The sequence below is a fragment of the Chrysemys picta genome, chromosome 7 (assembly GCF_011386835.1).
Source record: "Chrysemys picta bellii isolate R12L10 chromosome 7, ASM1138683v2, whole genome shotgun sequence".
NCBI lineage: Eukaryota > Metazoa > Chordata > Testudines > Emydidae > Chrysemys > Chrysemys picta.
In genome coordinates, this window is record NC_088797.1 from 96,518,201 (window position 1) to 96,532,070 (window position 13,870).

Genomic DNA, 13,870 nt, shown 5'->3' on the forward strand with positions numbered 1-13,870 from the left:
TATGAATCTGCTATGTCCATCTATGAGAGGCATGAAACCATAACAGGAAGGACACACATTAAACATAGTGGGTTTTGAGCCTGCCATAGCTAGAGATTAGCACGAAGCACCTCACTCTGCTGTACGGGGGTGGAGGGGTCTCCCCCATGTCTGTCCTAATTGCTTGCTCTCTTTCTTTTTTTTATGAATACCCAACAAAAAAGTCTAAGATGAAGGATCTAATTAAAAGGAGAAGTGCAGAAGGGTTTCTTCACTGGAAAAGGGTTCTGAAACCAGAAGCAGGTCAGACAAATTCCAGGTCTGTCTCACTGCCACAGACATTAAGAAAGAATTGAGAGAAGGTCAGGGCCTCTCCACCCTTTATGTCTTTACACGAGAGCACAAAGTAGCACAGAGCTGCATCCATGGCCCTGCCGGATGTTGCTATTCAAAAGATTCCAGACTCGCATGCCTGAGCACCTACCTCAGGATCCACATTGACACATACTCGAAGAATTGCTTCTTTTCATATATTAAGGGTCTGAAACACTGAGGTTCTGAACTCTTATTTACTGCTATTCCTATTGAATTAAGTGGAAGTTAAGAGCACTATCTTTCAAAGGAAGTGCTTAGCATCTTCCAGAATGAGGTTCTTGGGCATAAACATTCATTGTTCATTGCAACTGTAGCGGCAAAATATTTGTCATTCCAATATGTAAACAATCCACTTTAAATTAATTTTTAAAAAATGAATACGAGTTGTTATTGTATAACTGGATTGAGATCCTTCCATTTGATACCATGCATTACACTTTGGTTTAGAGAAAGCCACAAAAAGTTTCATCAACTGCATTGAACAGAGGGGGTTCAATCAACTGTCATCTTCAATAACTGTCAAATAATAATTTCACTATCATCTACAATTTGGTAGGGAGCCATTTTCACTGTATACAGGATATGGGCATGTAAACATTTAGAACATCAATGCTATCTCATAATAATTTACCTCTAATGTTTCATCCTGGGAATTATACTGTGGGCAAAGTCTGATGAGGCTTGCTGCTCCATCTAGAACTTCACAAAGCTCCTTTAAAAATACACCACAGAAAGGAACTACTTTACAGCCTGGAATATTCAGAGCACGATTTACCACTTTCCGATATTCAGAGGATGATTCATGTTGTGCCATAGCATCCTTCAGACTTCGCATGGTTTCAATATCAGATTGATCCATGAACTGCCACATTTTTAAAACTTTTCTAGACCTATTGCAAATAGACAACAAAACATTTGTAAGAAAATTAAAAAAAACATAGTTTACATTAAAGTTCAACCCCAGAAGTCGATCTCTTCTATTAAAAAAAATTAGTCTTACTTTCATTAGAATTATTCCGAAACAGGGGTCAGCACCACCATGTTGCGCGACGGACACTTGACAAAATTATTGGACTTAGTGACAGACATTGGCGGGGGGCAAGAGGAGGCTCCAGACTGAGGAAGGGGGTTGGGGTGTGGGAAGTGGTACGGGCTTTGGGTTGGGGGTGCGGGTTCCAGGGTGGGGCCAGAAATGAGGGGTTCAGGATGCCGGAGGGGGCTCTGGGCTGGAGCAGGGGGTTGGATGTAGGGGGTGGTGTGAGGGCTCCGGTTGGGGGTGCAGGCTCTGGGGTTGCACTGGGGGTGAAGGAGGGTGCTCCAGGCAGGGACCAAGGTGTTTGAAGGGCAGGAGGGGGAATAAGGGCTGGGCCAGGGGGGGTGGGGCATGGGCATGTGTGTATGCAGGCTCCGTGCAGCGCTTACCTCAAGCAGCTCCCAGAAGCAGGGGTATGTCCCCCTTCCGGCTCCTACACAGAGGCGCAGCCAGGTGGCTCTGCACGCTGCTCTGTCTGAAGGTGCTGCCCCCGCAGTTCCTAATGGCCATGGTTCCCGACCAATGGGCTGGAAGCCTCAGTGGCAGCGCTGGGGGGGACAGAGGCAGCGTGCAGAGCTGCCTGGCCGCGCCTCCGCAGCAACAGCAGGGACAGGGAGTCACTTGCAGGGAGGCTCACCTTCGGTGGCTCACCCCCACCCCCACCCCCAGCAAGCAGCTCCCCATCCCTGCTGTTGCTGGCAGAGGCGCGTGCGGCCAAGCAGCTCTGCAGGCACGCTGCCTCAGTCTGCAGGCGCCGCCCCCCGCAGCTCCCATTGACTGTGGTTTCCGGCTAATAGGCTGGGAGCTGTAGAGTCAGCGCTTGGGTAGGGGGAACGGAGGCAGTGTGCCTGCAGAGTGTCTGGCCACATCTCTGGCAGCAACAGCAGGGACAGGGAACCGCTTGCAGAGAGCCACCTGAGGTGAGCGCTCCCATGGACCTCAAAATTTTTACCACAGACACTTGTGTCCATGTACGGACACGTTGCCGCCCCCTGTAAATGAATGAGACAAATTCAATTGGGTATTCCTAGAAAAACTCAGGCTAACAGAGCAATTTTTCCTTTTGAATAATTGAACACCAAAATGAACATGCAAAGCTGAGTAATGAGATCTAGATATTGCTGGAGCTACAGCTGGGATTTTCAACAGAGCCTAAGAGAGTTAGGCACAACAGCTTGGGAAGGTAAAGAGGAATCTTTTACACTTATCTTGTTACACTGTCTTAAAAATAAAGAGTAGTGGGAGAAAATCAGAGAGAACATTTCCTCTGCTGTATTATTACATAGGCTATAGTATAAAGGAATGTTTATATCCAAACAAAAAATGGTTTTAGGACTGCACAAGCGGAGCATGTTTGGGCAGAGCCCTGGCAATTCCACCCCTCCACACCTTGCACACCAGCAGTGCTACAGGGAAGCTAATACAAGATATCCCACTCCCCACTATCTCCTTGTCCACTGCATAAAGCTCTGGCAGTACCCTTCCTTTCCTCCCCTTCCCTCATGCAGTGCATTCACAAGAGGCATAATTAAACTCTTATTACAGTTTTGACTTCTCTCTGAATAGGCTGGCTTGTCGTAGAACAACCATTCACAGCCTTCTCAGGCTTACATGGCCTGGGAGGCCGTGGATGTGTTTTGCAGGACAAGGCCTCTTGTGTTTGTGAGTGCTTTGAATGTGTTTCATATATTAAAAATGTAAACTAGCAGCACAATGAGTGTGCTTATTAAACCACAAAAAGCTGCAGTAAAAACACATTAAAGGTTTGCTATGCAAACACAAAATACAAGGAAAGTTAGAGTTAAGAGGCTGGAACTTCAGACTTATCTCTTCCTACTACAAAATAATTCATTATATACTGTATGTAAGATCCCCTACTGTTCTGAGAACCCAGCAGCAGTTAGCGTAGGTAAAATGGAGTGACCTAAGGAGGAGCTTTATTTGACATTTCTTTTTTGCCTTATAATCATATTACTTTAACATTTATAGTTTCACTACCTTTGTTATTGAAACTCCAACCCTAAAACTATAGTAGTTGTAGTGAGTTACAGATAGTTAAAATAGAACTGCTTTTACACTCTTCTTTTCTCATTCAAATCATCTATTTGAAAAATGTATCTCCATGTTTTCAATTTAACATATTTAGCATGTACCAGGATAGATGACGATGTCTCCAGAGCATTCTGAGAAAATGTCTGTCTTTCACCATGTTTAATTTTTCCAGAATAATTATGAGAAATTCAAAAGATGAAATGATGTGATTTAGCAACAGAATACTGTTCAACAGAGTGATTGATTCAGTACCACACATTGTCCTTCAGAGAGGAGTTGTGCTTAATAGAAGCTGTAGTTTAATCTCTATCTCTGAAACTTCCTTATGTAAAAATGAGTTGCCAGTACCTAAGCCCTGCCAAGAATTCCATTACAGCATTGTAGTTTCCCATGTTCCAGCAGCATTTTGCCACATGTACTAAATATGAGAAGACTTCTCGTTTCTCCTCCATAGAACCGGCAGTAAGGATCAACCATGTAACCCAAGAGCTCACCTAATAAAACAAAATGTACAGTACAAGAAATCAGCCATGGCTATGTTATTTGGAACATTCAGACACATTTAATGCAATAGAATGAATACATATTAATCATAAATTGTCTCTATCGGGGAGAAAATAAGAGATTTCACTAAATTATATATATACCCACACACAATAAAATCACACAAAAACATTCACCACATATATTATAAATACTGTATGTATATACATATCACACACACATATATGCAAAGTATTTGAATCTCAAAATGCTTTTTACAGTTATTTATTTTAAACCAAAAATGCTGAACAATAACAGACATTGTGTCATAGACTAGGGCTAAGATTTTTCAAAGCTGCCTAAAGGATTTGCAAGGCCAATTCCCATTAAAATCAATGGGAACTGGCACCCAAATCTCCTACTTGGCTTTGAAAATTTTAGCCTTAGATAAGATAACCCATTTTATTCAACTTGGGCAACAGGTCAGAAACAGCAGTTTATACATTAGAGAATATTTTTTGCTTGAGTTGACTGTGCTGGCATTTGTATATATGTTTTCTTGATGTGCAAATTTGTTCACTGCAATATATTCTAAATACATTTAATAATTAGCTACTATAGCTATTTGTTATATAAGAAATGAAGCAGAAAATATCACTTTCCAAATCTGATCTTATTGTCAAGTTCTGTTTGGTAATTTATGTCAGCATCAGAAATCAACTAACTATATGATTCTGTTCATACTTAAAATCTGATCAGGCATAGATATTTACCACTCTGAAAATTTTCAGTTTACTTTCCCACAACATCCACAAAAAATAGATATATTTCACATGGAAACCTAATTTAAACCAACTGTTCCTTTTTACAATATGATTCCCTAGGGGTTGATTTTTATCACTGTAGAAATACTTTTAATCATAAAATAATAAATGTGATCTGTTCACTGACATTGAGTTCCATTCTTCTTTTGGTCTTGAATGATTTATGTGTTTATAGCCATTACCAGAGTGATGAGAGCTTCACATAACATTTGAGACCACTAGCTTCCCCCAAAGAAAGAAATTTGTATTTAATGTCCTACTGATATACTTAAAGACACAAACCACGTGAAACATGTGAAATTAACTGAAAATTCGTTGAATTGAAAACAATTTATGAAAACACATAGGGGTTATATACATCACTATATTTTCCTGAGCCTATACAGACACAGTATTCTCTATTCCTCATTCTGGATCATGAGAACAGCAAATACAGTAAAAGCAAGAACAAGAATAAGATTATTCTCTTGCTTTTCAATCTTTCTGATGCCCAATTTAATCAAGCGCAACAAAGTCAAGTTCCACTGTTTTCTTAATGTTGAAATGTATTAACATACTATACTATTAATGAAAGACTGTGTTTAAGTAATATTAGGGTTAATAGAAACCAGCAAAATTAGGAAATGCAAAGTTATGGCTTTGTCCTAAATTCAACTGAGAAAGAAAGAAAGAAAGAAAGAAAGAAAGAAAGAAAGAAAGAAAGAAAGAAAGAAAGAAAGAAAGAAAGAAAGAAAACTAGCTTTGTTATTGGCTTGTGTCACATTTTCAGCATTATTCAAATGTATTTTTACATTTAAGTTTCTTTCTTTAAATAAATTAATAAGGGGAAAGTAAGTCAATGGGGTGCAAAAATTTTTCCTATATATTGCCAGTGTTTTAAAACGGCATCTAAGGGCTTGTCTATGCAGTGCATTAGTCCACAACAGAGATGTATAAACTCCAATGCATAGTAGCATGTTGCACGCTAACTAGTCCATGTGGACCCCTGCTGGCACACACTAAGAGTTTCCCTGGTGCATGTTTATGTAGTCCCATTTCAAACAGTACTATATTAACGTGCACTAGGGAACTTTTAGTGTGTGCCAGCAGGGTCCCACATGGGTAAGTTAGTGCATGACACACTAGTGTGCACAAGAATCTACACCCCTCTGATGCAGGCTAATACATGTTGTAGAGAAGCCCTAATTTAGTCAAGAGGCAGAAACAGTTCTATATTTCAAATAAATACACACTCAAGTAAGTATATTTTCAAAAAGGGCTGTACACAGAGGGTGAAATGCTATGCTGTGCCTCTAAGAGGTGCAGCATAGAACTCACAGATGGAGAGAGGGCTGAGGTGGTTTTAAGCCACACTTGATTCTGGGCTGCTCCAGGAGCGGCATAATTTAGACAGCCCTTGAAGGCTGTCTAATTTACAACAGCCTTTTCATGCCTGCCTAAGGGCAGCAGCACTGCCCAGAATCTCTGCAGTGCTAGGTGCTGCTGCTCTGCTCTTGGAACACTTCCTGCCACAAACCCCATTCCCAGCTTGCCTCCAACATCAGGTTTCTTCCACAATTCCTGTGCATGAGGAATTCTCTCTCAGATGGATCTGAAACTGTTAGCACCCAATTACACCACTGGTGTCCTTTTTCCCAGAGTAATCAGGGGCGAGATTCTCACCTACTGCATGTATTTATAAAAATGCTACAATATTAAGGCCTCAGTTTTCCTCTTCAGGGAAAAAAAGAAAAGGAAAATTTGAATTAATAAAAGTATGTGCATTTCTGTGTACTACATGAACAGCACAACTGCTTATATATACTGATGTTTGCTACTGATTATCACTATTGTCTAGTATATTTCTGTACTGCAGATCTTGTAGGTATCTAGGGCCATAATCCAGACCTTTAGGGACTTTACATATTAGACTTATTTATGCACATGGGGTCTGATCCAAAGCTCACTGAAGTCAATGGAAAAACTTCTATTGACTTCAGTGGGCTGTGGATTAGGCCCATTTTTTGGTCTAACATGTGCCTCTTTCTAGTGGTTCAGTCGGAAATGGATATTCTAGTTATTCTTTAACCAGACAAAACAGATCGAAACAGCAATGAAAACATTACAATGCTTGAGCAATACTGCAAACAGTATAGCTAACATTTGTTTGACCAAAAAGCAGAATGTACAAAATTAATGCTCCAATTTCATATCCTGTTGCAATTACAAATTTTGTATAGTACCTAATATGTATTGCAAAATTATGTAATTAGAGTTACAACATTTCATGGTGCATCCTGTAATAAGTAATTTAATATAGTGTAAAGCATATGACCAGTTAGAATTTTGGCTGTGAGATGGCATCTGGATCGCCTCAGTTGCTAAATTGAAGTGCAACATGTCTTTCATTTCACTGAGATACGTGCCACATTGTCCTTTCCATAATATGCCACAATCTTTGTTCAGATTATTTAAAAGCAATATCCATTACATTCTCTTCTTTCAATAACTGTTTAAAACCACAATGTAACAAACAAATAAGAATAGGAAAATCTGTCTCTGCTCATCTGAAAATTTCCTTCCTTTGAGTAATAAGGCACACAGATCTGTCAGAATGGATATTTCAGTTTGTTTACATCTTGGGGGCAGGACCAGAACTTGTTAGTCACTGGCAGCAGGGGAAATGCCTCACCTCCTGAAGTTCCCTGCATCTGAGATAACTTCCACATGACTAGGATAATTCACATTTACTTTCCTAAATTACAGATTATGTTAAATATACTTTGAGAAAAAGCACAGCAATTTCTCCAAGTGCAGAGCATAATAAATTCTATCTAATGACAAAAAATCTAAATCCTTTAATATCAATGTCCATCCATTTCTATTCTGAATGATCCATTTGTTTCCAAGGTGGCCTGGATCTGTGGACCTTATTACTTGAAAAAAAAGGAAATTTTCAGGTAAGCATGGACAAATTTTCCTATTCTTTGTACGAAGGACCACAAATCTGTTACAATGTGATTTTCATAGCAGTGTGACTCTAAGGTAGAAGCAGGATCATCTTTTAAATGTTGACTCCTCCATCTTCTCCTGGACCGTAAGGCACAGAGAAAACTTCTGCCAAAAGACAGGAAATGACAATGACTACGGTAGGTGACCAATGTGCAGAATCTGGTGAACCTATGTACTGATGCCCATTTGGCTGTCCAAAAGATCTCAATACAGGATTATCAGCGCTCCTAAAGACTGGACTTTGATGTTTAACTGAAGAAGGAATATATCTTGAATTTACTTAGGAAATGAATGCTATGACAGTTGAGAGAACTACCTGTCTGAATTAAAGGTCCGATATTGGGTCTCGTTAGAGGAAACTCCTTAAAATAAAAATTCATCTGACTGGCGATAATAGCCATTAGGAGGCATACCCAATGCATAGCAAGTATAATGGTACCTCCTACAGGCGTTCAATCTGGGGTAGTATTGTAAGGAGCAAAATCAGGTTCCAAGTCATACTTGACCTTGTGAGATTGAAATAAAGTTTATGCCCTAAGGAGCATATAATGTTGGGATGTATACAAAAGTTTCTTTTCTTGGATAGGCTGGGAATATTATATTACACAGACCTGGCTTTTTTTCTTGGACACTCTTATACATGCACAATAAAGCCCTCCTGGAGGAACTCAAGGCTATGTTTCATTGATTTAACATGGTAATTAAGTTATTTTGCACCATCCCATAGAATAATTTCTATTTGTTGACTTCTCCTTTGGGACCCATGTGAACAAGAATCACTTCATCAAAGTATTAATTTTAAATGTTTCTGGTCCCAGGTGGAGTATTTTTTATTTTATTTTATATCACACCTCCTCTGTGAGATACAGACATCTGAAGATCCAATCAGGCCTGAAAACCATAGTCTCTTCATCCTGCATAGCATAACCTGGGTGGGTAACTGTTGTTCTTGTGTTCTTATCTTTTGTATTGTCCTGCAGAGCAGGACATATAGCAGGGACCTTGCCCAGGTTTGAGAAAGGTCATTCACTGCTTCACATTCTCAGTCCTGACATGTAGAGAAACCACAGGGCACCTTATTTATGTTTCCATATTCAAAGAAGTCAATCACCAATCCTACACATTGATTTATGATGAGGGATATATTTCTAGGTGAAGGAGTCACACTGCTAATCTGACTTCTACCATGTATATCTTGGTGTTCTTCTCCATCTTGTCAGGCAGTACATATAGAGAAAGGTAACTCTGCTCCAAGACTCACTCTCTCTAGGGTGGGGCTGGTTATGTTCTTCCCAGTTATTATGAAAACCCTATTAGACACATTAACTGCCATGACTAGAACAAGTATTATCTATGGAAGGAAAAGTGCTCCAAGACCTCAATGAATCATTGTGTTCCAGCTCATGGATGTTGTGGTCTTTCTTTCTGGTACACAATCCCTGAACTGAATTGGGAAAATCCCTTAAAATAAAAAATAAAAAAAAACCAAATCTGATTTTCTGCATTCACCATTTGTGGGAGCAGATAATATAAAATTAGAGACAGATCATTGCCAAAGGATGAGATATGATGATGGGAATACCTGGAATTATTAGATAGGTATCATATGAATTCTGGGTCACTGAATCATACCTGTGTATAAGATCAGAATTCCCAATGGGTTCCAGTAAAAATTGGATTTTTGTTTCTGTGACAGCACTTATTTTCCATTATGGCCATCTTCATCTTCTAGTAACAGTCTTCTGGGAGAAGACCTCGTACCTGAAAGTATTCATCCACAGCCCAAGCATATGATGCATTTCCCTGGCACTATGTACTTGTCCTGATACTCCAGGAACCATATCACTCTGTACATTTGCTTCAGCTTTCTCTCTGAACAGAACCCTAATCAGAAAAATCATCTTAGAAGAGATAAGTGAATCTCTGTCTTCCCTAAAGTCAATGTTATTGCTACCATGATGCTGGTGAGAGAGACCTTGGGAGCACATGAAAGATCAAATGGTTATGATCAAAGTTAGGAAAAGAAAAAGGCTGCCATCCATCTGCAAAACATAAAAATTGTCTGAGGATGGTAAAATGGGAATGCTTTGAAGATAAGCCTCCTTTAGGAACTTATTTAGATGTTTTAGACAGGGCTCTGCTCTGTTTTTCCTAATTCTCTGAGGCTAGAAAGCTGATTGGGGAGGGGTGGGCATTATAACACTCCAGTCTGAAGAATATGATGGATGATTTCATTCATGCTGTGGCCTCTCCATTGGTTGCTGAAACTGGGAATGAGACAAAGCTATTTCCCTGTTTCTTGCACAGTTCCTTAAGGTATCTCCACTGGACAATGTCCAGTGACCTCATCTGATCAAAGCTCTTTTGCTCTGAAATTGAAAGAGCCTGGAACAAGTCAGGGCTCTAATTCCAGACCTGCAGATAGCTCTGAGACAATATAGGGTAGTTACTGACTCCGCACTTGTTCAGCCTACTACTTGCAAAGAGGTATTTTCTCCTGTTATACTTTAGGGACTATTTCAATACATCTGTATTCCTTCCAGTAGTGTCTGGCCGGAGCCAGGATTATAAATTGACTTTTCTGATTACTGTGAATAGCCTCAGTTCCCCATAAAGCTTCCTATTGTACCACTAAGAGAGCTTGGGAACTGATTTGTCCAAGCATCTGTTCCTAAGAACCAAAGCCCCATATACAAGCATGCAACAGATTTGAATCCTACCTTTTAAAAAAACATATATTTTACTATTTGATTCTCCAACTCTAATTTGGACTGTCAGGCTTCCTCCTCAAAGGAGGAAGAATTATCCTTGTAATTGTTTTTGTAAGGAATCAGCATATGTCTATGCCCGGGTCTTTTCTGCATTAATATATCCTGCTGCATTCCATGAAGTTGAGGAGGGGAACCAAGTGCTGAGGATTATTTCCCATGCTGCACTCTGTGAAGGTGATATGGGGAACTGAGTATCAAGGATTATCTGTCCTGTTGCACTCCATGAATGTGAGCTGGGGAAACAGCACTGATTTTACTATTTATTTATTTATTTCCCTTTTGGGAGTTTGTCCCCATAATCCTGCTTCAGACACACAAGTGAACTTGAGCTCACAGATTGCTCTGGAAAGATTGAAGTGGCTAGTGATCCTCCTGTCTTCATTGAAGCTGGGTTTATGTGTCTCCCCTTCTCTACATGGATCCCTTCTAAGTCTCTCAAGGAAGATACTGGCTCAAGGATGGGCTCCCCAGATGTTCTACCCCTCTCTACTGCCTGGGATCCATATGGGGCAGGTAGGTCTATCTTTCCCATGGAGGCCTCAGCCTGGGCTATGCATAGCAAAGCAATCCCTGAGAGGAAGGGGCCCTGTAATAGAGATGGCAGCAGAGGAAGGGAGCTAGGCCCCAAGGCACTTTACTGCAGTCTCTGGTGTGAAAGCAATGTGAGTTAAGCACCTAAATAACTTTAAAAATCTGGCCCTAGGTTTTTCGGGGAATGCATCATGCTGAATTTTCGATCTCTGAATTAGCTGAAATTTGTGTAAAATCACATGTAGACTGACAGCTAGCCATTCATTAACTGCACCTCAGAGACAGTTTAGATATATTATTAATTAAAATGTGTATGGAATCAGTAAGGCTCCTGAAATGCCCTCCTGAAATGTGTATTTTAGATAGAAATATTGAACTAAGTGTATAGAGCTAGCCCCTCCTAATTTGGGTCAAATCATACACCCCATTTAGGAGATCTTAAAGCATAGGTATGTTAACCGCATATAACTGACCTAATGTCTCTTTGGAGGCTGCAGAATCTGTGGCACTTGTGATAGCCCTCAAACATGCACAGGTTATTCCACTGTTGATGATACACATGCTTAAGATCAGAATCAAGCTCTAAGGGTTCAACAAGGGTACTCAGAGCTAACTGACACTGAGACTTCTTCCTCCAAGTTCCTGTGTGAGTCACAGCTTTAGGTTCAGGGCACATGGCCCTCCATATGCACGTCTTACGTATGATATCAATTTTATTTCCTCTCACACGTCGTTCTGTTTACATAACCCTCATTATAATACCCCTTCACTCCACAACAGGAATCACCAAACCAACTCTATAATTAGATTGTCACTGTACTGATTAGTTGAAAAAGGATGAGAAAACATGTTTGCTGGATCACTATAATAATGACAGCTAGATACACGTAAGTCATAAATTGAAACACAAGCCACTCAAGTTGATTATTAGCATTGACCTTTCATTCAGGTGGGTAGAAATTAATGGGCCACTCAATATCTCTCCACATAAATTTAATATTAGGTTATAATTATACAAAATGAAACCAAATAGATAATTAGTTAAGATATACATAATATGTTCACGTGGCTTTGCATTATAGCTTTGTGCCAAATTTCAGCCATACCGGAAACAATACAAAGCCTCAGCTGGAATTTTTCACAGAGTTACAAGAGCCCTCTTTAAATTTGATTCTGAGCACAACAGGATCTTTGTCAGTTGTCCTGGCAATTTAAATAGCAGCTTAGCAATGAACTAAAGAACAGCAGTACACAAAGAGCTATATGGTTTGGGGTTCTTTGAAACTTTAATTGTTTGTGCTGTAAGCGGAATAAAGATTTGTGTGGTAACTGTAAGATTATCTCTTGTTTTAGTATTTTCTGCATTTATTTTGACCAATATATATATTTTTACTGGATGATTTTAAATTACACTAAAATCTCCTTGTTTTTTCAAATACTTTTTATTAGGTTGTTATGCTTATCTTATTTTGCTGATGTAGCTTTCCTTATACAAATGGCTATTTTTCAAATAGTTTTAAAGTTTAATATTATTTAGAAAGGTAAAATTATGTCAGCATTTGACCACAAATATACTGTGAATATTTGAAGTCAATGAGAATCATTCAGTGTTTCACCTTTTTTAAGCCAAAGTTTCTGCAACAGTTGTATAGACAAATGTAGGTGAAGCCAGTAATAAATCTATCATGGAACATGCTTTGGTAACCAAAGACCCTTATTTACAATAAGAACATAAGAATGGCTGTACTGGGTCAGACCAAAGGTCCATCTAGCCCAGTATCCTGTCGGCCAACAGTGGCCAATGCCAGGTACCTCAGAGGGAGTGAACCCAACAGGCAATGATCAAGTGATCTCTCTCCTGCCATCCATCTCCACCCTCTGACAAACAGAGGCTAGGGACACCCTTCCTTACCCATCCTGGCTAATATCCATTTATGGACTTAACCTCCATGAATTTATCCAGTTCTCTTTTAAACACTGTTATAGTCGTAGCCTTCACAACCTCCTCAGGCAAGGAGTCCACAAGTTGACTGTGCGCTGTGTGAAGAAGAACTTCCTTTTGTTTTAAACCTGCTGCCCATTAATTTCATTTGGTGGCCCCTAGTTCTTGTATTATGGGAACAAGTAAATAACTTTTCCTTATTTACTTTCTCTACATCACTCATGATTTTATATACCTCTATCATATCCCCCCTTAGTCTCCTCTTTTCACAGCTGAAAAGTCCTAGCCTCTTTAATCTCTCCTCATATGGGACCCATTCCAAACCCCTAATCATTTTGGTTGCCCTTCTCTGAACCTTTTCTAATGCCAGTATATCTTTTTTGAGATGAGGAGACCACATCTGTACGCAGTATTTAAGATGTGAGCATACCATGGATTTATATAAGGGCAATAAGATACTCTCTGTCTTATTTTCTATCCCCTTTTTAATGATTCCTAACATCGTTTGCTTTTTTGACCACCGCTGCACATTGCGTGGACGTCTTCAGAGAACTATCCACGATGACTCCAAGATCTTATTCCTGATTCGCTGTAGCTAAATTAGCCCCCATCATATTGTATGTATAGTTGGGGTTATTTCTTCCAGTGTGCATTACTTTACATTTATCCACATTAAATTTCATTTGCCATTTTGTTGCCCAATCACTTAGTTTTGTGAGATCTTTTTGAAGTTCTTCACAGTCTGCTTTGGTCTTAACTATCTTGAGCAGTATAGTATCATCTGCAAACTTTGCCACCTCACTTTTTACCCCTTTCTCCAGATCATTTATGAATAAGTTGAATAGGATTGGTCCTAGGACTGACCCTTGGGGGACACCACTTGTTACCC

At 39.7% G+C, this 13,870-nt stretch overlaps 1 protein-coding gene across 4 annotated transcripts in view; it reads right to left on the minus strand.

Annotated features, from left to right (window-relative positions):
• PLCE1 (phospholipase C epsilon 1) overlaps window positions 1–13,870 on the minus strand; it is a 329,780-nt gene that overhangs the window by 84,913 nt on the left and 230,997 nt on the right. For all 4 annotated transcript variants that reach the window (XM_065552073.1, XM_024107295.3, XM_065552074.1 and 1 more), the window contains 2 exons: window positions 3,788–3,933; window positions 986–1,244 (listed from right to left, as the gene is read on the minus strand). In XM_065552073.1, coding sequence (XP_065408145.1) covers window positions 986–1,244; window positions 3,788–3,933 — 405 coding nt within the window. The remainder of the gene's footprint in view (window positions 1–985; window positions 1,245–3,787; window positions 3,934–13,870) is intronic.